At 42.2% G+C, this 27,090-nt stretch overlaps 1 protein-coding gene across 1 annotated transcript in view; it reads left to right on the top strand.

Moving 5' to 3' along the window:
* The window catches only part of LOC126284210 (odorant-binding protein 59a), a 154,921-nt gene that overhangs the window by 110,162 nt on the left and 17,669 nt on the right, over positions 1–27,090 (top strand). The window contains exon 5 of the mRNA XM_049982977.1: positions 7,075–7,201. Within this exon, the coding sequence (XP_049838934.1) occupies positions 7,075–7,201 (127 nt within the window). The remainder of the gene's footprint in view (positions 1–7,074; positions 7,202–27,090) is intronic.

The raw sequence follows: 27,090 nt of genomic DNA, 5'->3' as shown, positions 1-27,090 counted from the left end.
AACACAAGCCAAGTTTTGTCTACAAGAACGCATCACTATACAGTCTTCAGAATGATATTTTCACGCTGCAGCAGAGTGTGCGCTGATATGAAACTTCCTGGCAGATTAAAACTGTGTGCCAGACTGAGATTTGAACTCAGGACCTTTGCCTTTCATGGACAAGCGTTCTACCAACTGAGCCACCCAAGCACGACTATACAGTCTTTGTAGGAGAGCATATGAGAAGCAAGAAAACGTAATCGAGGCCAAGGGCCCGGCGTGCTGGGCTTATATTGGGCTGCTTTACACACAACACAGCACTTGCTGCAGCATCTGTCCAATAGGGTTACATTTCCTCCACCCTTGGAGAAAAGTGTTCATTGCAGAGATGTCCATGTCTTCATCAGTAAGTGGCAATTGTTGGATCAGTTGCAAATGCTGTGACAGGAGAATACAGGCATGGACAGGCAAGGTGCTCACTCCCCCATGAGAGGCTGTAATGCAGTACTGATGATGATGGTGTTGTATACACGTCCACGTCCAGGCAGGATCTCAGTGATGGAGGCAGCAGGGAAGTCAGCAGTGGTGGCAACACGAGCTGTAGAGATGGAGGTAGCCCAGCAGTGCAAACTCCACCCAGTGGCAACAGTACCCATACTGACGGGGGTACCAGAGCCAGAGGAGATGTGAACAACACTATGGGGTCCAGCACACAGATGGTGACAGCAGCTGCAGGGGCAGAGGGCTCACTGGTTGGTCGCACATGGATTGATCTGGTCATAGTGTCATGACGCCAAATCATTACAGCTGCATATGACACAGATACAGTGGCCCTGGCAGCTTTGCCAGTGATGAACAATGGCTGTTATCCACTTATGGTGCTGGCCAAACCCTCAGTCCCAGACAATGGAGCCCAGATGGAATTACTGGAAGGCAGGTGGCAGGGCACTGGCTGGAGCAGATGAAGCAGTATACAGGACTGGTGGCTGTGATGTTGTTTTGTCAACCTATGGTCAACACCTGGAGTGAACCTATATAAATTCAAGAACCTCTTGAGGGCTTCATTGGGAGAAGCCTGAGTGACAAATTTTTTTCATCTGGTGCTTGACTGTACAGACCAGTTGCTCTGCCTCTCCATTGCACTGTGGATAAGGGGGATGGACTGTAACATGCAAGATGCCATTGTTTGTACAATAATCTACAAACTTTTGAGACCCAAACTGTGGACCATTTCCATCACAAGTGTATATGGAAATCCTTCTAAGGAAAGAACTTTGAGATGGCCATAACTATAGCCACTGTGGACATGGACGGGTAGGACATGGACGGGTAGTGAACCACATAAGGAGGTTTTGAGAAAGCATCAGCTATTACAAGCCAAAAGGAGTTAAGGACTGGACCCATGAAACCAGCATGAATTCACTCCCATGGGTGCTGGGTGGCTGGCCACAGGGAAAGAGAGGCCAGTGGTGCCACTTGATAGGTGGTACACTGTAGGCAGGCTGTCACAACACAATGATCTCATTGTCAATAAAAGGTGTGGCAGCAGGCCAGCAGTCTTTTAAGAGAAACACCCCAGTGGTCAAGGTGTGATGGAGGCAGACACATGATGTTCCAATGCAATGTGAACTGGATCACAATCCTGGGCACCAACTCTTCAGTAGCCAACAGTAGCACACCATCGAGAACTGATGTGTGATGGTGAAGACCATAATAATTACACAAAGGATCTGATACCCAGCCAAGTGATTTATTTGGCCAGCTGTAGTGAATAAATTGAAAACCTAAATAAGACAGGATCAGCCATGACAGCCACCAAAATCTGAGAACTGGTAATGGGGAAACAATCCACCTTGTTTTGGGCTTCAGTGTATAAATGGAAACACAACAATTCATCCTGATCAAATGCTGGATCTAGGCCAATCAGCAACTGAGAAAGAGCATCTGCATTAGTGTGTTGTGCTGTCAGTCAGAAATAAATCTCATAGTTAAAGCACAACAAAAACAGAGCCCATTACTGCAGACAATGGGCTACTTTGTCCAGTAAAGACGCTGAAAGATTGAAAAGAGAAGCCAGAGGTTTATGATCAGTAATCAAATGAAACTTAGAACTACATAGGAAAACATGAAATTTTTGTAGTGGGTACATGATAGCAAGAGCTTCTTTCTCTATCTGTGAGTAATTCTGTATCCCTGATTCAGAGGTTTGGAAATGTAAACAACAGGGTGACCAGAACTGTCCATGTATTTTTGCACGAGAATGGCCCCAAGGCCACACTGGGAGGTGTCTGTGACCAAACCAAGATGTTGGTCTGGTTGTAACGTAACCAAGCAAGGTGTTGAGTGTAATTTTGACCTTAATAGGGTAAACACATGCTCATAGGTCATCAACTGGTAAAAAGAACATCTTTATATAAGGCAGCATGAACCAGCTGGGCCAACATTGCTGCACCAGGATGAAATTTGTAGTAGCATGCAATCTTTCCAAGAAAAGCTTGCAACTCTTTGGCATTGGTAGGATGTGGCAAAGCTGTAATGGCATTGACATAGTGTCATAAGGGCTTGACATCCCTATGTGTGTCTTTAAAACTGAGATAGATGGTAGACTGTTGAAGAATTGTGATTTCTACAATTTATATTTCACACAAGTGGTCTGTAGTGCTATGAACAAGGCACGAAGGTTCTGCAAATTTCATCTGTTGAGGAACCTAAGACCATGATATCATTCAGGTAGTTAATGCACCCTAGCACAGAAGCCATGAGTTGCTCCAAAAATCATTGCAAAATGGCAGGTGTTGGTATTTGTATAATCCAAAGAGGGTATTCATTATGAGGACATGTTTGGAATCATTATCCAGAGGCAGCTGTAAGTAAGATGCTGAAATTTCTATTTTGGAAAAATATTGGTCCCTGGGAAACCTTGCTAAGAGTTCATCTGGATGGGATAAGGGACAGGTATCAATAATAGACTGTGAATTTACAGACACATTAAAACCACCACATAACTAAAGATTTCCATTAGGTATTTTTGATCATTACCATCAGAGTAGACCATTCACTACAGGAGACATGTGTGATAACATCCAAAGATAAAAGTTGGTTTTGTTCTATGTTGTCTTGCTCCTGTAATGGGACTGGGTGGGCAATGAGGGTGTCCCATTGGTTTCATTGTGATGAGAACCCTGAAACCGGCAACACACCCTAAACCTTCTGAAAACAGGGAGGAATATTCCAAGCAGAGCACATCCAGTTGTTGATAGAGAACTTGATCCAATACCAAATGCACTTTGTCACAAATAGAGAGCTCAAAAATTCTAAAAGCGTATGATACAATTATGTTTTCAGTGTTGGTATCATCCACTAGTAGAAAGGTGAAAGGTTAAAAAACTGCTTTGTACACTATGGAAATAGAAAACGGTCCCATTAGAGATACTTGTTGCTTGTTTCAACTCATCAGCAAGATATATATAGAGGACAATGCCAGTGATCCAAGATCCACAATTGTTTGTGAATTTAACAAATTCACTGTTGTAAATGTGTCCACTTGCATTTTTAACACACTGTACGCCACACATACTTCAATGTAGAGATTGATTGGGGCTACAGTCACTTGGGAAACGCTATTCACATGCATTTTCATGTCTAGTGAAGGAGGTCAAGAGCTGCACACAGAAGCAATATGTCCCTTTCTTTCTTTTTTTTAACCATGGTTGCACGTTGCTCAACACTTGGGGCATGCGGCCCAGACATGTTGAACAAAACAATAAGGGCATGCCATAAGAGGAGCATGTGGCCACTGTTGTGACACTGACTACTGGTGCTACTTAGCATGGCACTTCTCCATGTGGCATGGAGGCCATGGTTGCATGGTCATGATGTCATCTTCCCTGCATGATTCAACCAACTCTTGCTGAAGTAGGAAGGAAGCATTAGTAGCTATTTCACACCATGCTTCACTTCATTTCCTGTTCCCCTGAATGCTTCAAAAGACTGAGCATTGTTAAGAAAATCCATGAGGGAGAGATTTTCACACTGTAAAGCTTGGCTTGTTCATGAACTTTCCTATTAGGGGCCAGGTTATTATAGCATCACAAATCATCAAATCAGCTAATTAGTCCCAGTGGGCTTCAGTAACAAACTGTCAATGATGACTAAGCCCATGAAATTCCACTGTACAAGCTCTGTGAGACAGTTGTGGCTGCTTCTAACAAAAGTAGAACCCAGTGTGAGCAGTAATAACGTGGGCATGTTTGCATTGATAATTAGAGATCAACTGACATATTTCATCAAAGCAGAGACTGGCAGGTTCCCAAAGAGGAGCTAGTTTATACAAAAGGTGACAAACATGAGAAGAAATCCAAGATAAAGATAAAGCATTGCACAAATTGTAGTCAGTGACTCCAAAAGCTTCAAAATGTTGCAGAAGGTATTTTTCATATGCATCCCAATCTTCTGTGGAATCATCACATGGAGGAAATGGTGGACGCTGCGTCAATGGTGGTGGAGGCTGATGAGTCAATGAGGCTGCCAAATTGTTTAGTGCCATTGAGAGAGTCTGCTGCTGGTCAGTGAGAGCTCACTGTTGTTCAGCAAGTAACTGAAGAAGTACTTCCACTGACGTGTTGGCTATATATTGAACCAAAGAAATGAAACATGTGGAGTAGAATACTGCATTAATTGCCAAATGTGTTATAACAGTGTACAAACACAATGTCAGAAGTAACCAAGTTTCATTCTGCTTTCACATGAAGAGATCCACAATAATGCTGAATGAAGTATAGAACAGTAAAAAGTCTCATAACAACAGAACTCCACAACATACATACTCATAGCGAGTATACAAAAAGTAAGTAAACGTAAATGAGGCCAAGGCCAGGCTTATGTTGGTCTGTTATGCACATGGCACAATGCTTGCTGCATTGTTTGTTCAGGATGCAAGGTGATCTCTCTAGGCTGGGCATGGAGGCACTTGTAATGCACACTGTTTGATTATGCACACTTACAAATAGGACTACAACAGCAGATACACATAGACTGATGATTTGTACATAGCATCAGGCCCAGAAATCACATTCATAATTTTTATATACTTTTACATCAACGGCTGCTAGGCAACACTGGTCAGAGTGTAAAATGAGATCATTGAATGGTAAAGAATTACAGCAATTACAATAGCAATAACATAAGTACACATACAATTGTAAACCAGATGAGACAATAAGGTGAGGAGAGTCAATGCTGTAGAGCAGAGAGGGGGACAACAGGAATTTGATGAATGAAAGATATAAATATAATAAGCATAATAACATATGTAGGCAGAATTGTAGAAACATGGTCACACTTTTATGTACAGAAAGTAAACCGATGGGATAAAGACCATTGGACTAAATAATTACATAGAAATAGTTCAGTGTATGTTTCATAGACAACACTGCTCATTAATGAGATGTATGCCATACCCCATCCCATTTTAATGTAGTTAGTTTACATTGACCAGAGTTGCCTATGAAACCTATGTTCTACAATTTCTATTTAATTGTTCAGCCCAATGATTTTAACTCAGGGAGTTGCTTTCTGTACATGGAGGTATGGACGTGATCCTCCAACCCTGCCTGCATATGTAATTATTTTTCTTTCATGTATCTGTCATTTGCCAACTTCCATCCCAAAAGACCCCACTGCCTACCTCCCCCCCCCCCCCCCCCTACCTTTACCCCTCCTACTGCACCCTCCTGCTGTCCCCTTCTCAGCTTCAGTTTCCCTCATCTGGATACAATTTTATATTCACTTTATGTGACTGATACTGTATGCAGCACTATAGTTGTTAGTTTAGATTAATGAGCATATGTTATTATGTTTGTTTTATTTGTCAGATTCCTTTCTGACAGATCCCACAGTCCCCCTCTTTGCCCTCTCTGCAGCATCAGTTTCCCACACCTGATTGTCTTAAATGATGTATGAGTGTACATTTACCTTATGTCATTGCTTTTGTGTGCTATGATTCTTACCATTCAATGATACTGTTTAACACTAATGGCCAGTGTTGTCTAAGAAGTCTAAGGTATAAAAGTACGCCGGCTGGGGTGGCTGATATGTTGGCAATATTTTCTCTACCTGAACTCAGTCCCTATGATCCAGATAAAGAAATATTCTTCCAGCAGGACGGTGCAACTAGCCATACTGCTGCAGTGTCAATGGGTTTGCTTAGACACACAAATAAATGTGTGTCTAACAAGTAAATGTGTGTCTAAGCAAACCCATTGACACTGCAACAGTATGGCTAGTTGCACCATCCTGCTGGAAGAATGTTTCTTTATCTGGATCATAGGGACTGAATTCAGGCAGAGAAAATATTGCCAACATATCAGCATAATGTGTAGAGTTCACCATACTGTGTTAGAATGTTTGTCTTAAAAAAGAAATAAGGGCCAATTTTTGCTCAAGACGATACTGCACACCAAACTGTTAATTTTTCTGAGTGGAAAGAGATTGCATGGAGACAATTTGAGTTTTTGGCAGACCCATATTGGAGGTCCTGCTTACTCATTTTGATTTATACATCATCAGATTAATCTGAAATAAAACTATAAAGAGTCACAATTAACATATAGTGCAGAATATTGCCATTTTGGCTGATGAGATGTCATTTACTTGTCATCTCATCAGCCAAAATGGCAATGTTCTGTGGCCTATCCATTCACTATAGTTATCAGCTCCAGACTTTTCTCTTGGGATTACTTCATGTTCAAAGTTTTTCTGGAAAATCATTCAAGAACCAGAGATGATTTGAATAAGAAATTTCACCAAGAAATAAACATTCTGATGGAGAAGCTACATGTCATCATGGGCAGATTCACCCTCAGTCTCCAACGATGTGTGCAAAATCGAGGTCACCATATGAATGATACTACATTCAAAAATAAACTATTAATTTCCACTTAAGAACACTAGATTTGTGTCAAAAAATAAATAAAATGTGTTTAAATATACATTTTGTGCAATTCTTTTAAATCTTTCCATTTGACTGCCTCACCCTGTATATTAATTGTTATAGTTTGTTTACTAACAAAATAAATTAAACACTATCTTTTGCAGCTGGGAGATGATGCTCTTCCAGATAGATCTGCTGTTGCAAAAGTCATGCTTCGTGGTGTCAAAGATACAGAAGTCAAGGACTTTGTTCAGGAAGCTGTAGAAGACTGCTTTGATCAAGTTGAGTCTGGTAAGGTTGTTATGTTTTGCTTGTATAACCACAAATATTGTTAGTCATTTAATTTTGCAATCTGTAAGTAGTGCTCCTTAAATATGTAATGACTTTTATGTTCTTCACATTATGCCCAGTACAACATGATCCATACATTTTATTGCTTTTTCACTTCAGCTTTGTACTTCATAATGGCTATAAAGCTGAAATTCCTATAGTGTGAAACAACTGAATAATAAAACATATGGCCAAATGTCAGAAATTTCATTCACAAAGTACTGCACAAGAGCTTTTGTTTTAACAGCATGTGCATATTTTGGAATTACAAGGAGAAGGAACAGTGGGCCAGGATCAGCCTTCAGCAGACAAATTCCAACTGATGCTCATAGACACAGTTAAAAGTAGAAACAACTTGGAACATAACAAGTTGGACTTGTTCTGTTTGTTTTTATTCTATACCTTTTAAATAACTTAATTTTTTTCTTGTCTTTCAGCTGATTCTACTTAGACACCTATTGTATAGCATATACATGTGTACTTAAAATTGGTAAGCTCTTATTTATGTAACATCATTTATGTCACAATATTCAAACCGCTGATTGAGAAAGCATTACTAGTTTTCTGTTAAACATTTTTCTTAGAGATAAATTAGTAATTGAAGGGACATCATTAGCAAGTAACTGTCAGAACAGTTAGAGCTAGTAACAGGTTCTGCACAAAAAGACCTAATTCAGTATGCAGCCATAGTTTTTCATTTTTCAGAAACCAGTTTCATTTTTCTAGAAACTTGTTCATTTAGAAATTATGTGCAATAGAGTTTGGCCACACCCAAAAATTCAGGGCTACTGCATTTTAAGTTCTTTATGTTCCAAAGTTACATGTAAAAGTATGAATGATGCATGAACTGAACTGTCAATTCACAGTGTTTGCATTTTGCCCACCTCTTGGTATTATGAGTGCAGTGCTTTAACAACATAATGACAAAGCAAAACAAAAAAAATTGTTTATTCAAATATCCAAGATGTTTATCCGTTACAATAGTGCAGAATACATTCTAAAGGAATTATGGAAAAGAACTGCCAAGTAACAGAGAATTGTGAAAAGTATCAAGAATTTAAGAACACTGGATGTCTCCATAAACAGAAAAGTACAGGTCAACCAGGTACATTTCAAACTGTGCCATCTGCAGCTCAAGCAACAATTAAAAATGGAAGATTATGATGTGTTTATTAAATTTTGCATCATACTGCAGGGAGTACTAGAGGGTGAACATTTCACCTCCAACCTGATAATGAAGTAACCTTCTGTTCATCTGGAAAGGTTAATCATCACATGGTGAGAGTGTGGGGACTGAAAATCATCATGAAATTGTGGTGTATGAAGAAGGTTCACCAAAGATGAATGTTTTCTGTGCAATATTACAAAGCTGTACAGGCCATTTTTCTTCTGTGAGAAGACTGTGATGGATACCTCTTACAGTGATATGTTGCAGTTGTGGTTGCTACCACAACTGACTACTGATGCCAGGAATTTCATATTCCAACAAGATGCTGTACCCCATCATCAGAACACTGATGTTTGTCACTACTTAAACTATGAACTTCTAGATTGCTGGACTGGCTGTAGTGATGAAGGCAATGTGGCTCTGTTCCCTAGGCCTCCCACAATGTCTGACCCAACACCTTGTGACTTTTTCCTTTTGGGCTACCTTCAAGACTGTGTTTATGTAGCCCATCAGCAATGAACGATGGAAAAGCTCAGAGACCTCAACTGTGCCACTGTGATGTTCTTTGACTGCGTTGCTACATAAGGTGTGGAAAAAATTTGACTACTTCTTAGACATAGGTCATGTGAATAGATGGGCACATATACATCATTTATAGAGCATAAAACACAAACTTGATGAATTTATGGTTCTATTCATGCATCAGTCATATTTTTACTTGTAATACTTTGGAAAATATAGAGATTTGAAAACAAATAAATCATTTATAGAAGCCTGTACATCCACTGTCTGAGCCCTTAAATTTCTTTGATTCCATGATCTGGCTTTACACTTCTGTTTCCCTAATTTTTCTAAATTGGAAAGTGCCTTTGATTATTTAATGAAGCTTCTAATTAATAATTTGATTAGGTTAACAAAATTATGAACAATGAAACTTTGCATGAAAGTTGGTTTTTTACCACATAGGTATGCAGGGTATCATTCAAAAAGTACATTACACTTTAACTCTATTGTAACCAGCTAGCATTTAGTTAAACCAAATTATTGCTAGAGTCAACAGATCAACTCTAATACTTATTCTCAACTTATAGTTTTACAAACTAATATTCAAATAAAAAATCACAAAATATCATTGCACCATCTTTATATATTCTAACCCCAACACTAATCCTCACTTGGAATCGTACAAGTTCATAATCACCATCACTGTGAAAGTTCAAGGCTACCAACCAATGAGTCAGCTTCTCTATGTCAGTTCCAAGTATTAGCATCTATCTTTGTAACAGTTCAGGATGAGCTAAAATATTGTCACCATTGCCATGGAAGTCTGCACCCAGCACTCATTGTGTTAACATGTTGTAGTAATTTGTGTTAACTTTTATTTATTTTTTTACATTAAACTGTTAGTAATTTTCCTTATGATCACATTTTCATGTCAAAAACATGGAAATCTACATATTTATTTCAGGTATATGAAAATCTAGTGTGCTCACTGACTGTATGATGAAAAAGCAATGTTACGATATTCATCTGTTAGAACTCAATTATGAAAGCACACTGTAAAACTGTTGTCACTGTCAGAATGTTTTTACTTTATAGGAAGTGTCTACAGGTGATTGACATTGCATGAGGGGTCTTAAAGTGGTCATTGAGTGTTCATAAGTGATTACAAATGCAAAAGGTAGTCACATTAACTAAATACTGTGTTGTGTCCATTATTTAAAATCATGATATAACATGAGCTTACAGCAAAATGACAGACATTTAACAATGACCTAGCTAGTGTAAGTAAGTAATAATAGGTAATTTATGTTCCAAATTATCCTAGCTTTATAAACTGTTACCTCCTTTGTCAGAGAGAAAAGTGGAACAGGTTGCAAAGGAGATACAGATCTCTCAGATCCCAAACTGAGAGGGACCCACTTGTTGTAAAGACAAGGCAAGATGCATATGAAGAGGGATAGGCATCTATAGAATAGGATGTAAAAAATGTTATAAATAAGCACTGTGTCATCTTCAGTTGAGAGATGAAAGAACAGAAGGAAAAGTAAACAAGTATGATGAGGAAGATAAATGAGATGTTAAATGTGTAGTGGACTTAAGAACTGAGTGGGAAGTGGAAAAGGTGCCAACAGAAACCAAAAAGAGAGATGGAACAATAAATAGAAAAATTAAAAATGTAATAGAATAACAAATCTTGTAAATTAATACTAAAGAAAAGGTTGTTTGTCAATGGGATACTAAGGTATGTTGTAGAGCATGTTCACACACCCAGTGTACAGAGAGATTAGTACTAGATGTGAGGATTCAAATGGCTTATGCAGTGTAGCTAGCATTCAATTCTCTTGATACATTCTGTAGAGCATGCACAGCAACAGGGTACTGGGTGTCCCTAAGGCAGACAGTTATTCTGTGTCCATTCATGCACTCATCCGGTTTAGTGGTGTTCATTCTTACATAAAAAGCTGTGAAGTGAACATGTATTACTTCAGCAACAACATTAGAGGTAGACACATTATAAAGGAAGGAAGAATTTGCTTTTAAGTCTAATCCACAGAAAGGTCATTAAAGACAGAGTATAAGCTTGGATTGAGAAAGGATGGTGAAGGAAATCAACCATATTATTTCAAAGAAACCATCCAACTATTTGCCTTGAGCAATTTAGAGGAATCATGGAAAACATAAATCTGGATGGCTGGATGGGAATTTTAACTGCCATCCTCTTAAATATGAGTCCAGCTTCTTGTACTGTGCCACCTTAGCTATTGGTTACATATGCTGCTGTTTCTTTCCTGTTGTAGGATTTATGAAGATGGAGCAGGAGTGAGTGAGTGTGAGTAGTTGAACGGAATGGGTTTCATGACAGAAATCATTTCAGAGGTAGGAAAATTAGCTGGGAGATAATGGTCAGATTTTGTCATACAGTTTCACTAGAATGTTACACATCTCAGAAGGACAACTGAAGGCCAAAGATGCCTAGCCCCTTCACCTTTCTCTCCCCTCATCCTTAAAGGCAGGCCTCTATCAATCTGGGATTTGAGTTACCTGCACCTCCTTTTAAATCTTCCACAACCTTTCCCTCTTTCATAACCAAGGAAGGAATTCAGTGTTTCTTCAAAAACTAGGATAACTTTTGTTTTTATCTGTTACAGTACTCGTCACTTCTCCTGTCTTCCTTGGCTTCTTCTCTCAATTGGCTTAAACCTTATTATTTGGAGATGTAATCTTTCTCCATTCAGTCTTTCCAGATGTTCATTGCAGTTTCTCCTACTTTTCTTGTATTTTGTTAGGGATATTAAATATATTCAGTTTTTCCTTAATATCCATCTTGATTTACTGCATTTCTCTCTTGTTCGTGTATTTGATTCATCTTGTTTTTATTTTATTTTTTATTTATCATATAGAAACAACAGAAAACATTGACAGGTACATAAAGTTTAATTTTACATGCATATCTAGTTAAGTATTTACATATACTCTAGTTTTACTTTTTGGCTCAAATTGTATGCACATTTTTAAATTGTGAAAATTACTAAATTAATAATACTGACTTCTTTGACTGATATAACAGCAAGTTAAAAAAGGCAGTTGGTTCATTGACATACTTAAGAGAAGTGTAATGTTTTTATTCTTTACAGCTTTATCTAACTTGGTGTCCAACTTTTAACCATTTCTTCCTTTTTATATTTCTCTATTTTCCAAAGGATTCTTCAACTGTTTTCCATATATTTTTCCATACCTTCTCTATTTCTTCTTCTTCTTCTTCTTCTTCTTCTTCTTTCTGTACTAATTTTTGATTAAGATCTGGTACAGATCTCATATGCTATGTTCATTTAGTAGACACCCTTTGAAGATTTCTTCTTTCGTCTTTTCTTCTGACAACTTTTCATTCTTTTTCCATTTGGTGCATATATCTATTTGAGATATCACAAAAAAATGAACTTAACTTACTCATATTTCCTGTACACTTTCATGTCTCTTGCCTTGCCTTACAGTTTTTTGTTAATGATAATTAACTGATTAACAGATGTAAATGCTTGAACTGACCATGTGTATTTATGAATATATTTTTTTCAGAAGAAAGAAATTGTTATCTTTAGTTTGTTTGTAGAAACAAAATCTCTAAGCAATCTCCCATTGTTATTTATGATGTTTTCTCCCATTATTCCTACAATCCTACAGGTTTGTTCTCTACATTTGTATTTAAATGTTGTGTCAATATTATTGTATGATTATTTTTGTTACACTTATGGGTTTAGTGTTATAGGATTGTCGGATCCAATGATGTACACTACGCCACATGTAATAAGTGCTATTTTGCTGCCCGTCTGGTCGAATCCTTGTACAGAACTGGAGGAATCTGGGGTGGGGATGGTGAATTATGAGGAGCTGGGGTAGTGAACCTGAATGCCTGTTGTGGTACAAAGGACTTTTACTGTTGACAGGTCAGTACCAACAAGCAAGGGGACAGACTGGAGAAGGAGAATGTGAGTCAAGTTGTCATTAGGGAAGCTGGCTCATTTGTAGAATACAAACACATTATCAACAGAAAACACTTTAGAACTGCAAATGAAATCAGTATTGACATTAACTACCACTTCTGGAGAGGGGTGACAGAATCTCCACACGAATCATCATCGGTGACATCACACGTTCTGAGGCTGCCCCTGATACGTCACTAAATTCTAACAGGGGAGAGGCGGGGGGGGGGCTGCCAGTAAAAGGGGGAGTGACCACATGCATCACTCTGTAGGGTGATGTCACATGCACCTGTAGCACTATCACACAACTGGGTGTAGGTAATGTCACGTGTGCGGGAATGGTCGTCAGTCACCCACAGACCATCGATAGATACCTCATACGAGCCGGGTGTAGCAGGAGGTGGGAACCGACTGGGTGGAGTATCAATCAAGCACTTCTCCTAGAGACCATGCAGGTTTAAGGCAGGAGACAGATAGAGTTTGAGGTGTTCCATTAATGAGCACTTCTAATGTATTGTTATGCCGTGAGATGACTCTGTGTGGGCCTGAGTGCCAGTCAGATGGTGTCACCTTGCAACATGATGTGAGTGCACGATGCCAAGTCCTTATACAGGAATGCGGGTGGATGTAAGTGCAGCCCAGGAGGGTGCATGTGAATGTTAGTTGTTAACTGCTTAACATGCCTGATGGATGTCGAGTCACAGGTTTGATCCCGAGAGAGTGAAGGCTTGATTAGCTCTGCTGGAAGTGTGAGGGGTTCTCCGTATAGTACTTCTGCCAGAGATGTGCCAAGGTCCTCTTTGAATGTAGCCTAAGCACCTAACATTACCCACAGTAGGGTGTCAGCCCACTCACCTCCATGGCACATTAGTGAAGCTTTAAGCATTTGGTACCAGCATTCGACAAGCCCGTTGCTCTGGGGATGGTATGCTGTTGTCCTAAATTGTTTCATCCTGCACAATTCACAAAGCTACCAGAAGAGGGTGGACTCCAACTGGTGGCCCTGGTTGGTGGTGATAGAAGCTGCGCAGCCAAAGTGTGAGATCCACATTAATAAAAGGGCTCGGGCCACTGCATTGGCTGTGATAGTAGTGAGGGGAATTACCTCTACCCAGTGGATAAACCTGTCAATGGCAGACATTATGTAATGAAAGGGGCCCTGAGGGGAAGGGGGGGTAGGGGGGGAGGGAGGGGCTAATGATATCAATATATCAATCTGTATGTGTTGAAATCTTTGTTTTGCCACGTCGAATGTACCCATGGGGGTTGTGCATGATGTCCTACTATTGTGCACTGACAAGCCACACACACTCGCACACAGCTGCGATATTATTTTATCACCCCAGCCAAATGAAATGTTCAGATATGAGATGTATGGTGGTGTGTTTGCCAGGGTGTGCCAAGTCATGAATACTATTATAAATGTCCTGGTAGAGAGGGGTGAGAGTCACCGGATGTATGTGTCCTGTTGAAATGTTTCACCAGATGGGTGACGAGAACCCAGGAAGTACCTGTAACTCAAGATTGAATCCTGTTTTAGTATCAAGCGCAATGCGGCAAATTCAGTATCATCTGTTTGCAATCTATGTAGTTTGCTGAGGTGCAGTTGTGAAGATAATACCGACACATGAGATGAAAAATTGGCAACGATGTTGTCTGACCCTCTGGTGTAACATATGTGGTTTGCAAACTGGCATATGAAGTCCCTGTGATGGAAATGTCTCGGGGATGAGTCCTTTCCTGGGTTGCAGAAAGCATATACGAGCAGTTCGTGGTTGGTAAATACCACAAGATGGCAGACTTCAGTATCATCTTGGAAATATTTGATAGCGGTGTAAATATCAAATAGTTTCCAGTCAAAGGTTGACCTTTTGTATTGGGAAGTGAACAGTATGTGGGAGAAAAATCTGAGTGGCCGTACAACACCCACAGATTGCTAAAGTACTGCCCCACTGCTGTATCACTAGCATCTGTAGTAAGCGAAATGGGAGCATCAGGGATGGTATGAGCGAGTGCAATGGCTGTCTGTAAGGCTCACTTGAGTTTATCAAATGCATGTCACATGTCTGGAGTCCATGTGACCACCCAAGACCCTCAAGTGTTGCCTGCAAGAGCATCTGCCAGTGGGGCTTCTATGTCAGTGGCATGGGGAATGTCTTTGCGGTAGTAATTTACAGCTCCTAGGAAGCAGCGGAGGCCCTGAAAGTCTTTGAGCAGAGGCACCATACTAATGGCCTTGACCCATTCCGAAAGGGGGTGGATGCCGTCGACAGAAATCACGTGGCTCAGAAAAGTGACACTAGTGTGTCAGAGTTGTGACTAAGTGTTGTTCCCTGTGACACCGTTTGCTTGTAATAGTTGTAACACTGTATGTAAGTGGAGTTCACATTCCTTGAGTGAGAAAGAAAAAATTAACAAGTTGTCCAGGTATGCATACATGAAGTCTGGTTTTCCAACCAACAAGTCAATGAACCGTTGCCATGTCTGTGCTGTGTTCTTAAGGCAAAACAGTATAAACAGATACTCAAGGCAGTTGGTGGTGCGCCTTGTGAAAGTTGATTACACTGAAAATTTGTGCCCAGTGCAGTTGGGAAGCAAAATCTTGAATATTTGGGATGGGATAATTATCTAAAATTGTTCTGGTGCTAAGTACTCAATGGTCACTGCAGAGGTGGAAAGGGCCATTTTACTTATGCACCAAATGAATGGGTGATGACCAACTACTAGAAGAAGGGTGAATAGTCTTACTGTCTATAAGTTCCTGAATAATCACTTTGGTGTGTTTAAGTTTATCCAGGTTTAAACGCCTAGCCTTTGCACACATCAGTGGACATTCCATGCTATTGATTCTATGGACAGTACCATTTTTGATTGCAAACACCGACGAGGTGATGGACCCACACCTGATGAAGTATGACTGACCTATAATCCACATGTTTGTGTGTCCCAGGCTGGCAGATCAGCAGCAGTGGCAGTGATCCACTGGTAGTCCTTGTCATGGAGTTTATTGGGGTACTTGATGGTGTCACAAACACAGCTTCTGTACAGTAGTAGAAAAGGCACGTGGCATCGACAGTGGATGCGAGGAGGCACCACCACCACCTTCTGTAGATCTGGATAGGCACTCGAGGATGGTGCATCAGGCAAATGCATATTTGTCCATAGCAGGAGGTGAAGCCACAATATCACAGATCAGGTCTGGTTCATCATGGAGGTGACACAGTAAGCAAAGAAATTTAGAGTTGTTGTCAACAACGCATGTAGCTGCAATATGTGGCTGACCATGGCAAACCATGTGTGTGGGTGGTCCTTGTGAAGGGGTGGTAGTTTAGGCCAACAGATAGGGAAGTCCTGGCATAATGGTTTGTCGGAAACTGTCGCTTTCTGTCCGTAGCTCTACAGTGTAACTGGCTTGGGTGCAGTAGCGGTGTACCAGTTCACGACACTGTCAGTGGCACACAGCATGGTAGATGTGGCTAGCTTGGCTGTGGTTGAGAAATCAATGAGTCAGATGTTTGAGGGAGTAATGCTAACAGGAGTAGAATGGACCAGCATGGAAGAGTCGACTGTAGTTAACTGATAGGCAGAAAATGACAGAGTACAGTTTCTGGGCTCCTTCCCTGTAGGTGCATTAAAATTGTTAAAATCACCTAATGTTTGCAGAACACATGTGACAGATACAGCAGGAACGGTGCATGCCATCAGAAACACTCATAAAGCAGATGCTGGTAGTGTGGGGGATATGGGGTCTGTTACAAAATCTGGATAAACATGAAATTTCCTTCCTGAGCATCTGGCTCAATTTGTACCACCACTGACCTGGGTGGAAAGTTCACACTGGCACTTGGGAAATTTTTAAACATAGTCACTGGGGTTTGAGCACATGGTATCAGCCATTACTGAGCACTTGAAACACATGGAAAGTTCACATTGGATGTAAAACGTTTGCATGTGAAGTGCTGTGCATGAAAAACATTCTGTTGGTACAGGACACTGCCACACAATGGCTGATTCATGTAGGATAACTAAAAGTTATTGTTCATACCAGCACACATGGCTTTGGGAATGTAGAAGCACTATCATATTGAGCACAGCTAGTCAGTGTGTTCGGAAACTGTATCAAACTATTGTCAACACAAGGTGGATAATTGGAAATTGATGCCGGAGCGTCTGCTGGAAAACGTAGTTGGTCTTGTGCAGTGTAGCAGGCAGCCAGTGATCCATTGTGTACTGCACAATGGAATGAGAGTTCGTTGTAGCATGTGTGAATAAATTCGGGGTCACCAGTATGGGTTTAGTGTTTTAGGATTGCCGGATCCAATGATGTACACTATACCACATGTAATAAGCACTATTTTATTGGTCTGAAGCACATTTATATGGATATACACATCTTGCTGATTCTCCATGTACACATATTTGACTGATTTGCACACGATCACAGACTGCTTACCAAGAGCTTGAAAACCAAATATGTTGATATATGACTTAGTCATAATGGCCACACACTTGTCCAAAATTGATTGCAGTTTGTCATAGAAATGCATAGACTTTTGCTCCTACTCCTCCTCCTCTTCCTCCTCCCCCTCCTCCTCCTCCTCCTACCCCCCCCCCCCTTCACCCCCTCTCCAGGTGGATAAACTGCAATGAAAGTCAGCTTTTGTCTTTTGTCTCTTATCTTTGATAGTTACAAGCTATAATTCTTTGATTTACATACCTATACCCTACAATCTTCTTTCCCCACCTCTTATATATGTAAATCAAAATCCCTTTGTTTACTCTTGGCTGTTTTATCTGTTCTGCTATATGGCATCAAATATTCTCCTACATACTTGTTCTTGGAGTTTCTACTTTCTTTCTGATGTGAAAGCTATGTGTACCTTGACTCACTTTAAATTTTTGCCAACTCTACTTTTTTCTTTGATAAACCTCTGATATTCCATATTGCTACTTTAAGTGTATTAGCTATCCACTTACTCTTAACCTTTCACATTGCCAGTTCATCATTTATGTATCTGCCCTTGAGCCAAGGCTCTCTTGGGTACTAGTACTAATCAAGAAAACCCACAGGGCCAGCTTATGAGGGCTGTGCATCTACAGTTGTATAGTGGGTCTGTCATTCTGTGGTCTTCCAACCTGCCTGTTTCCCTTTCCTAGGGAAGTTGTCTTCCTTTTGCTTAAGAATACCACCTATGCTTCACTTATAACTGGAGATGACAAGTAAAAATGACATGATAAAAACAGGTTTACAGAAGGAGAAAGGGACCAATAGGCCACTGTAGACCACACTCTGTCTGGTTCCTTCTCTCATCCTATCTGTCTTTTTTCTACTTTTATATATGTTTACCAACAATACTCAAAATTTTGTCTCCTGGGTATGAGTACTGGCCAGCCGTCCTATCTCTTGGCAATTTTATAGATTTATCAAGCAAATTTTCCCTTTGATATAATATATTTTGTTAGTATAGTAGTACTTGAGTAGTGTAAGGATGTGAAATAAGAAAAAATTGTGCTTTTGTAGAGTTGAAACTTACTTCAACACATCTTTTCAAGGCCTGTAAGGAACAAACAAATTTAATAAAAAAATGAAATGGACAAACAAAGAAGATGCATGAAAACAATTACTACATGCTTTAAATTTGCCCTCTCAGTGAGTTGTAGATAGTAATACTTCCATAGCTTATGCATTTTTATATGAGTTAGATTCTTTAGATCACAATGGAGGCCACTTCTTGTTTATGTTCACATTAGATTTGATTAATTTCGTTTTGTGTAGTAATGTCAATCACAAATGCTCATGATAACATGCACTCTCTAAATTACCAGGAGTTATCCCTACAACTGCCTTAATTTTCTTCGTCTTGGTGAAGTGTAACTTGGAACTGCAGTGTATCATTATTATTGGATATTGATTATAGGAAATCAGATTTGTTCTTTATGAAGTTACTTCATTTAAATCTTTTCTTATCCATTGGATCAGGTTTGGGATATCCAAATCATTCTCATATGCCTGAAAACATTGTGGCAACTGGCACACAACTTTAGTTGCAGGTGTGAATTATGGATCTGGAGCAATGTAACTCATTTTAGCTCTATACTGCTGCAAAAGTTCATAATGGTCTAACAACAGGATTCATACAGCCACAGTCAATGTTAGCCCTCAAGGGAATGCGGCTTGGGCAGGTGATGTGAAAAAAATTTTAACACTCCTCTTGTTAAACAAAGTCTACCAAAACACTGACACTGGATGTGGGGTAAGAATCCTGCTGTTTGTGCATATTTCAGCAAAGTGTGGCAGATGAGCTGCTGAGGTCACAGCTGAGAGGTGCCACATCAAAGTGGAAGAAGAGACTGTTCGAGTGATGGGTTGGCATGCACTACATCCGGAAAGTGTGACCATCTAAGTTCTACCTCTGGCAGAAGTAACCAGCAAGGGAGTTCGGGGTTGAAGTAGCACCTTGGCTTGCAGGCACTTCACTGATCATTGGTTTTTAGTCTGTGCAACCTATCAACTGCTGCAATATGTGGAAGTGACAGAAGCAGTTGCCACAGGACAGAGCACGGCAAGAAAATGGTTTCCTCATTTTATGGAGGATCACTGTGATATTAGTGGCTCTTCACATTCAGGGAAACCTTTTCAGGTTGATGAAGATCATTTAAACACAGTAACCCACAATGATCGACGTCAGCATACTCGATAACTGGTAAAGTGATGAACTGTCATCATTCCACCATCATATGACATTTGCATGCAATGGGGAAGGTTCAAAAATTGGGTATAAGGGTAGCACATGCTCTGGGTGGCCATGTGGGCATCTCTGGTTGCTCATCATCAACTGAACTGTGAACAACATTCACCATTCCTGAATGAGATTTTCACTGCAGCGGAGTGTGCACTGATATGAAACTTCCTGGAAGATTAAAACTGTGTGCCGGACTGAGACTCGAGCTTGGGACCTTTGCCTTATGTGGGCAAGTGATCTACCAACTGAGCTATCCAAGCACAACTCAAGGCCCTGTTTTCACAGCTTCACTTCTGCCAGTACCAGTAGAGCACTTGCCTGCGAAAGGCAAAGGTCCCGAGTTCGAGTCTTGGTCCGACACACAGTTTTAGTCTGCCAGGAAATTACACTCACCATTCCTGTTCTGTATCATTGCTGGTGACAAGAAATGGTGTCTTTATGCTAACAAAAGGAAAATAAAGGAACCACTGTACAAAGACTTGCAACACATCCACAAAAGAAAATGTTATGCATGTGGTGGAATGGCGATAGTGTAATATACTGTGAACTGCTTCCTTGAGGTGTAACCATCATTGCTGACGTTTATTGTGAACAACTGAGACATCTTGCAGGTGCAATCCAAGAACAACAATTAAGAAGACTGCATTATGTGATGCTGCTCCATGCCTGTGTCCATTCATGCGAATGGACAGTTTGTTGTTGGTCATTCCCACATAGAAAGTGTCACAGTGTAGGCAGGTCAGTTGGTAAATCATGTGGGTGCTTTCACACATGGCTCTGCCTTTGATCGTGTACACCTTCCAGGTTACAGGACTGGAGTAGGTGGTGGTGGGAGGGTGCATAGGACAGGTTTTACACTGGGTGCGGTTGCAATGGTAGGAGCCAGAGGATAGGGAAGGTGGTTTGAGGATTTCATAGGGATGAACCAAGAGGTTCCCCAAACCACCTTCCCTACCCTCTGGCTCCTACATTTGCAACCGCCCCCGGTGTAAAACCTGTCCTATGCACCCTCCCACCACCCCCTACTCCAGTCCTGTAACCCAGAAGGTGTACACAATCAAAGGCAGAGCCACGAGTGAAAGCACCCATGTGATTTACCAACTACAGAATTACGAGCTTTCGCAACTGGCAGTTGCTTCATCAGGAAAGAGGGAAGGAGAGGGAAAAATGAAAGGATGTGGGTTTTAAGGGAGAGGGTAAGGAGTCATTCCAATCCCGGGAGCGGAAAGACTTCCCTTAGGGAAAAAAAGGACAGGTGTACACTCGCACACACACACACACACACACACACACACACACACATATATCCATCCGCACATACACAGACACAAGCAGACATATTTAAAGGCAAAGAGTAAGGGCAGAGATGTCAGTCGAGGCGGAAGTGCAGAGGCAAAGAAGTTGTTGAAAGACAGGTGAGGTATGAGCGGCGGCAACTTGAAATTAGCGGAGGTTGAGGCCTGGCGGAAATCGAGAAGAGAGGATATACTGAAGGGCGAGTCCCCATCTCCGGAGTTCGGATAGGTTGGTGTTGGTGGGAAGTATTCAGATAACTCGGACGGAATAACACTGTGCCAAGATGTGCTGGCCGTGCATCAAGGCATGTTTAGCCACAGGGTGATCGTCATTACCAACAAACACTGTCTGCCTGTGTCCATTCATGCGAATGGACAGTTTGTTGCTGGTCATTCCCACATAGAAAGCGTCACAGTGCAGGCAGGTCAGTTGGTAAATCACGCGGGTGCTTTCACACGTGGCTCTCCCTTTGATCGTGTACACCTTCCGGGTTACAGGACTGGAGTAGGTGGTGGTGGGAGGGTGCATAGGACAGGTTTTACACCGGGGGCGGTTGCAAAGGTAGGAGCCAGAGGGTAGGGAAGGTGGTTTGGGGATTTCATAGGGATGAACCAAGAGGTTCCGAAGGTTAAGTGGACGGCGGAAAGACACTCTTGGTGGAGTGGGAAGGATTTCATGAAGGATGGATCTCAATTTAGGGCAAGATTTTAGAAAGTCATATCCCTGATGGAGAGCCACATTCAGAGTCTGATCCAGTCCCAGAAAGTATTCTGTCACAAGTGGGGCACTTTTGTGGTTCTTCTGTGGGAGGTTCTGGGTTTGAGGGGATGAGGAAGTAGCTCTGGTTTTTTGCTTCTGTACCAGGTCGGAAGGGTAGTTGCGGGATGTGAAAACTGTTTTCAGGTTGTTGGTGTAATGGTTGAGGGATTCAGGACTGGAGCAGATTCGTTTGCTACGAAGGCCTATGCTGTAGGGAAGGGACCGTTTGATATGGAATGGGTGGCAGCTGTCATAATGGAGGTACTGTTGCTTGTTGGTGGGTTTGATATGGACAGATGTGTGAAGCTGGCCATTGGACAGATGGAGGTCAACAACAAGGAAAGTGGCATGGGATTTGGAGTAGGACCAGGTGAATCTGATGGAACCATAGGAGTTGAGGTTGGAGAGGAAATTCTGGAGTTCTTCTTCACTGTGAGTCCAGATCATGAAGATGTCATCAATAAATCTGTACCAAACTTTGGGTTGGCAGGCTTGGGTAACCAAGAAGGCTTCCTCTAAGCGACCCATAAATAGGTTGGCATATGAGGGGGCCATCCTGGTACCCATGGCTGTTCCCTATAATTGTTGGTATGTCTAGCCTTCAAAAGTGAAGAAGTTGTGGGTCAGGATGAAGCTGGCTAAGGTGATGAGGAAAGAGGTTTTAGGTAGGATGGCAGGTGATCGGTGTGAAAGGAAGTGCTCCATTGCAGCGAGGCCTTGGACGTGTGGGATATTTGTGTATAGGGAAGTGGCATCAATGGTTACAAGGATGGTTTCCGAGGGTAACAGACTGGGTAAGGATTCCAGGCGTTCATGAAAGTGGTTGGTTTCTTTGATGAAGGATGGGAGACTGCATGTAATGGGTTGAAGGTGTTGATCTACATAGGCAAAGATACGTTCTGTGGGGGCTTGGTAACCAGCTACAATGGGGCGGCCGGGATGTTTGGGATTGTGAATTTTAGAAAGTAGGTAAAAGGTAGGAGTGCGAGGTGTCGGTGGGGTCAGGAGTTTGATGGAGTCAGGTGAAAGGTTTTTTAGGAGGCCTAAGGTTCTGAGGATTCCTTGAAGCTCCGCCTGGACATCAGGAATGGGATTACATTGGGAAACTTGGTATGTAGAATTGTCTGAAAGCTGACGCAGTCCCTCAGCCACATACTCCCAACGATCAAGTACCACGGTCGTGGAACCCTTGGCAGCCGGAAGAATGATGATGGATCGGTCAGCTTTCAGATCAGGGGGAGCCTGGGCTTCGGCTGTGGTGATGTTGGGAGTAGGATTAAGGTTTTTCAAGAAAGATTGAGAGGCAAGGCTGGAAGTGAGAAATTCAGTGATTTATTACTGCTATATTATATTTGGTAATTTTAAATTATAATATTCCACTTGAGTTGCTCAGAAACATTCATTGATAATATATCTACAGAAACATATGATGAACAAAATTACCTTACAAAACCAATATGTAATCGCTTATCAGACCTTGACATACAGTTTCTTTAGTTAAAGATTAATAGTGAACAGGATATAAAATTTAATAACTCTAAGTTCAGGAGGTTAGTTGGTAAACCAAAACTTATTTATTTTAGGAAACACCAAAAAGACATCAACTGGAGTATTGTATACTCATGGTATTAATGTAAACTAGAACACTATCATTACTAATGTCATTGGTATATTAGAGTATCTAACGGTGCTTGCCCCTATGTTTAAAAAAAAAATTAAAACAAAGAAACTATCTATGGTCCAGTCCTCTTTTGATGAATTTTAACTAAGGTTTATTATAGCCTGTTTTCAATTAATGTGGCACTCCTTCTACTCCATAGATGAATTTTTAGACATAGGCCAAAGAAATACAGTAAGCATTAACAATTGTACCATATATAAGACTAACAATGATTATTTGGGATAAATCAATCTTGTGTACTTTGACACGTTCCACATCATTACGAAAGAATTGTGTTCATGATCCATGGAACAAGTAATATAACTAAACTAACTAAACAGAGCTCATGGGCCTCAGGATCTGGGTGGGTGAGTGTGATAGCTTTTGTGATGGCAGTTTTCAGATTATCAAATGAATCAAACATGTGTTTAGCCCAGTCCAACTTTCGTTTCCCCATGGTATTATTACCGGAGAGGGCATTGGTAAGGGCTGATTGGATGGAAACAGTCCAAGGGATAGTGTGTCAATAAAAGTTAACCATACCCAAAAAATTATGAAGTTGAGCATAACCTTCAGAAATAGGCAGTGAGAGAATGGTTTTGACACGAGAATCCGTTGGTTGGAGGCTGTTGGCAAAGACAGTGTGGCCTAGGAATGTATTTGATGTAAAACTGAGTTGAGATTTATTGTGGTTGATCACCACACCATTGGCCATGAGAGCTGAATGAACTGTATTGAGGTGAGACTGACAGATGAGGAAAAAATCAGGATGTCATCCAAATAAGCAAAAGCAAAGGCAGAGATAGCAAAAGGAAATCAATGAACCATTGCCACATCTGTGCAGCATTTTTCAAGCCGTAAGGCATGGAACAGTATTCAAATAGGCCAAAGAGTGTGATGATGGCCATCTTCAGAATATCCGGCAGGTGCATGGGAATTTGGGGATATGCCTTCGAACAACCTATGACAGAGAAGAGCTTTGACACATGCAGTAATTTGGATGAAATCCAGGATATGAGGAATGGGATAGTTATTGATAATTGTTTGAGCATTGAGGGATCTGTAGTTCCTGCACATGTGTAAGGAGCCATCCTTCTTCAGGAACAAGGTGGATAAGTGAAGACCAATTACTATCTGATGGTTGGAGCACGCCAGAAGCCAGTAAATCCTGAACGATATCTTTCACGTGCAGAATTTGGAAGTGTTAAGACACCTAGCTTTATAACATACAGGTGTGAGTTCTATGACAAGTACTGTTGCTGATTGCCGATACCTAGTAAGGGAGACAGGTCGAGGGTGGGGGGGGGGGGGGGGCAGAGGGTGGCAGGTGCGATGGCGGTTCACTGACCCGCTGAGGCAGACAGGGTGGATGGAACATTGTTAGTAGACAATGATAGAGGGCACGGCACGGCAGCCACATGATACGAGGGATCCCACGAAGCAAGAATACGGGCATCCTGCAGATTCACCTGCGATGTCAGGGACACGGCAGCAGGCAGAGGGAAGCTCGCCACAGGAGCGATGTAGTGCAAAGGTGCAGCAGATGTGAGCGATGAGTCCATGTGTTGTGGCTCTGTGGACAGCCTGCAAATCATACTCTGTGCTTGTGCTTGTGATAATTCAGCAGAGTCACTGACAACGCAGGTGCGTACTGCCTCATTATATGTGTGGAGCTCGTTGATTTGTGTGTGCACGTCTGATAAATCAGAGAGTCGTGCAGTAATATGCTCAAGCAGAGATGCACATGTGGAAAGCGTAGCTCAGTAGGTGGAGAGTGGAGTCATGCTGAAATCATTCGAGCACAGAACAGCAGAACCAAATGTGTGGCAGACTGTGGCGGCCTGCAGGTCTGGCGAAACTTCACGACGGTGTAGGAAGTCCAACCCGATAACAGGTTCATCACACTGGTGACGTGGAAAATCCAAGGGAAGATGGCAACTGGTGATAGGCGAAGTGACATCTTGATGGCACCAAGGACTGTGATAGGAGAGTGATTTGCTGGGACATCGCTGACATCAGCACCGGTGTTGACGAGAAAGCGATTGCCCGATGACGTGCCCGTGTCGTAGAGACATTGTGCCACTGGAGCAAGTGGTGCAGTATCGGACGGTAGGCACTGTGGATGATCGTGGTGAGATGTGGCGCCTAAATGAGCCAGCCAGAATCATTTGGGTATGCACAAGGCACACAGCAGTTGTGGCTGGTTTGCCCTTAAGTGGTACGGTACCAGCATAGCGCGTAAGCTTGGAGGCAGGGCGGTGTGAAATGGGAGGGGAACGCAGCTGACTGTGTCAGTGCCTGAGAGTGATTGGGCTGCTGCTCGGTCGGGGTCGGGTGGTGTCGAGAGGCCGCAAGCAGTAACTCCTGTAGGCCACTTGGTGGCAGCTCCTGACACGCCGCTGAGGTACTGAGGTGAGTATACTGGCCTCTGCCAGCAGAGTGCAGCACCGAACATGCAGGCATGCCAGCTGGTGGTGACGGGGATGTAATCCTTGACAGACAGCGTCAGTGACGAATGATTGCATAGGCCCGATCGAACATGTGTAGATGAACCTTGATAGGGTCAGTGATGTGAGATAGCAGGTGAAGTTGTAGGTCCATTCACAAAGTCCGAAGCACAGCATCTGGTAGAGCTTGATCATAAATTAATGCACAAAGGCACCACCAAAGCTACAAAGGTGTGCGGTCATTGAGGTGCTTGTCATGGATGATGTGGTGGGTAGCCTCCACCGGTGGGCAAGAAAGGCATTCGATGAGCAATGTTTTCACCGTTAAATGGTTGGGCAAGGCAGGCAGTGAGAGCAGGAGATCACTAATACAGTCTGGGTGAGCATGGAGGTGGCTCACCACGCAAACGAAATGTGTGTCATCATCCAAAATCCCATGGATATCCAGTAGGTGATCCAACGATGTGAACCAAGTCTTATGGTTGTCCTTTTGAAAAAGCAGGCAGCTTAGGAAACCTGCCGGATAACATTTTGATGCAGCACTGGGAGGTGAAGATCGGTGTCGGAGGGGTAGGAAGCCCCCAACACCAGCAGTGCAGTAGCGGTGGATGGTGTGTTGCTCGAGGTCTGCATGGGGGGGGGGGGGGTAACCGCAAGCAGCACATGATGTGGAGTGAGCTGGTGCAACCAACGGCATGATCTGTCTCAAGTGCAGGCCCGATGGCAGGTGTGGCACAGGTGTAATGGCTGGTGCCGTTGTAACAGCAGGCAGAAGGCACTCATGGTGGAGCCACAGGGGGGCTGATCCGGTAGCCTGCGTGCGTGGAATGGTCGGTGCCATTACGAAAGTGGGCGGAAGGTGATTGTTGTGTGACCAAGGGGCTACAGTAGCGGAGACCGGCATGGCTGAGGTAGCCGGCATCACCAAGATGGAATGCAGGGGGGGATTATGATGTCAGGCAGATAAGAATGCGCAATCCCGTGCACTTGAACATTCAAATTACAGTTCTAGAACTTCATAAGCACATCAAACCAAACTGAAAGACACTGCATAGCTGAGGGGTGATCTGTCTCAAGTGCAGGCCCGATGGCAGGTGTGGCACAGGTGTAATGGCTGGTGCCGTTGTAACAGCAGGCAGAAGGCACTCATGCTGGAGCCACAGGGGGGCTGATCCGGTAGCCTGCGTGCGTGGAATGGTCGGTGCCATTACGAAAGTGGGCGGAAGGTGATTGTTGTGTGACCAAGGGGCTACAGTAGCGGAGACTGGCATGGCTGAGGTAGCCGGCTTCACCAAG

This window comes from Schistocerca gregaria, chromosome 8, assembly GCF_023897955.1.
Source record: "Schistocerca gregaria isolate iqSchGreg1 chromosome 8, iqSchGreg1.2, whole genome shotgun sequence".
Classification (NCBI taxonomy): domain Eukaryota; kingdom Metazoa; phylum Arthropoda; class Insecta; order Orthoptera; family Acrididae; genus Schistocerca; species Schistocerca gregaria.
This window is presented reverse-complemented; position numbering and strand designations above follow the sequence as displayed.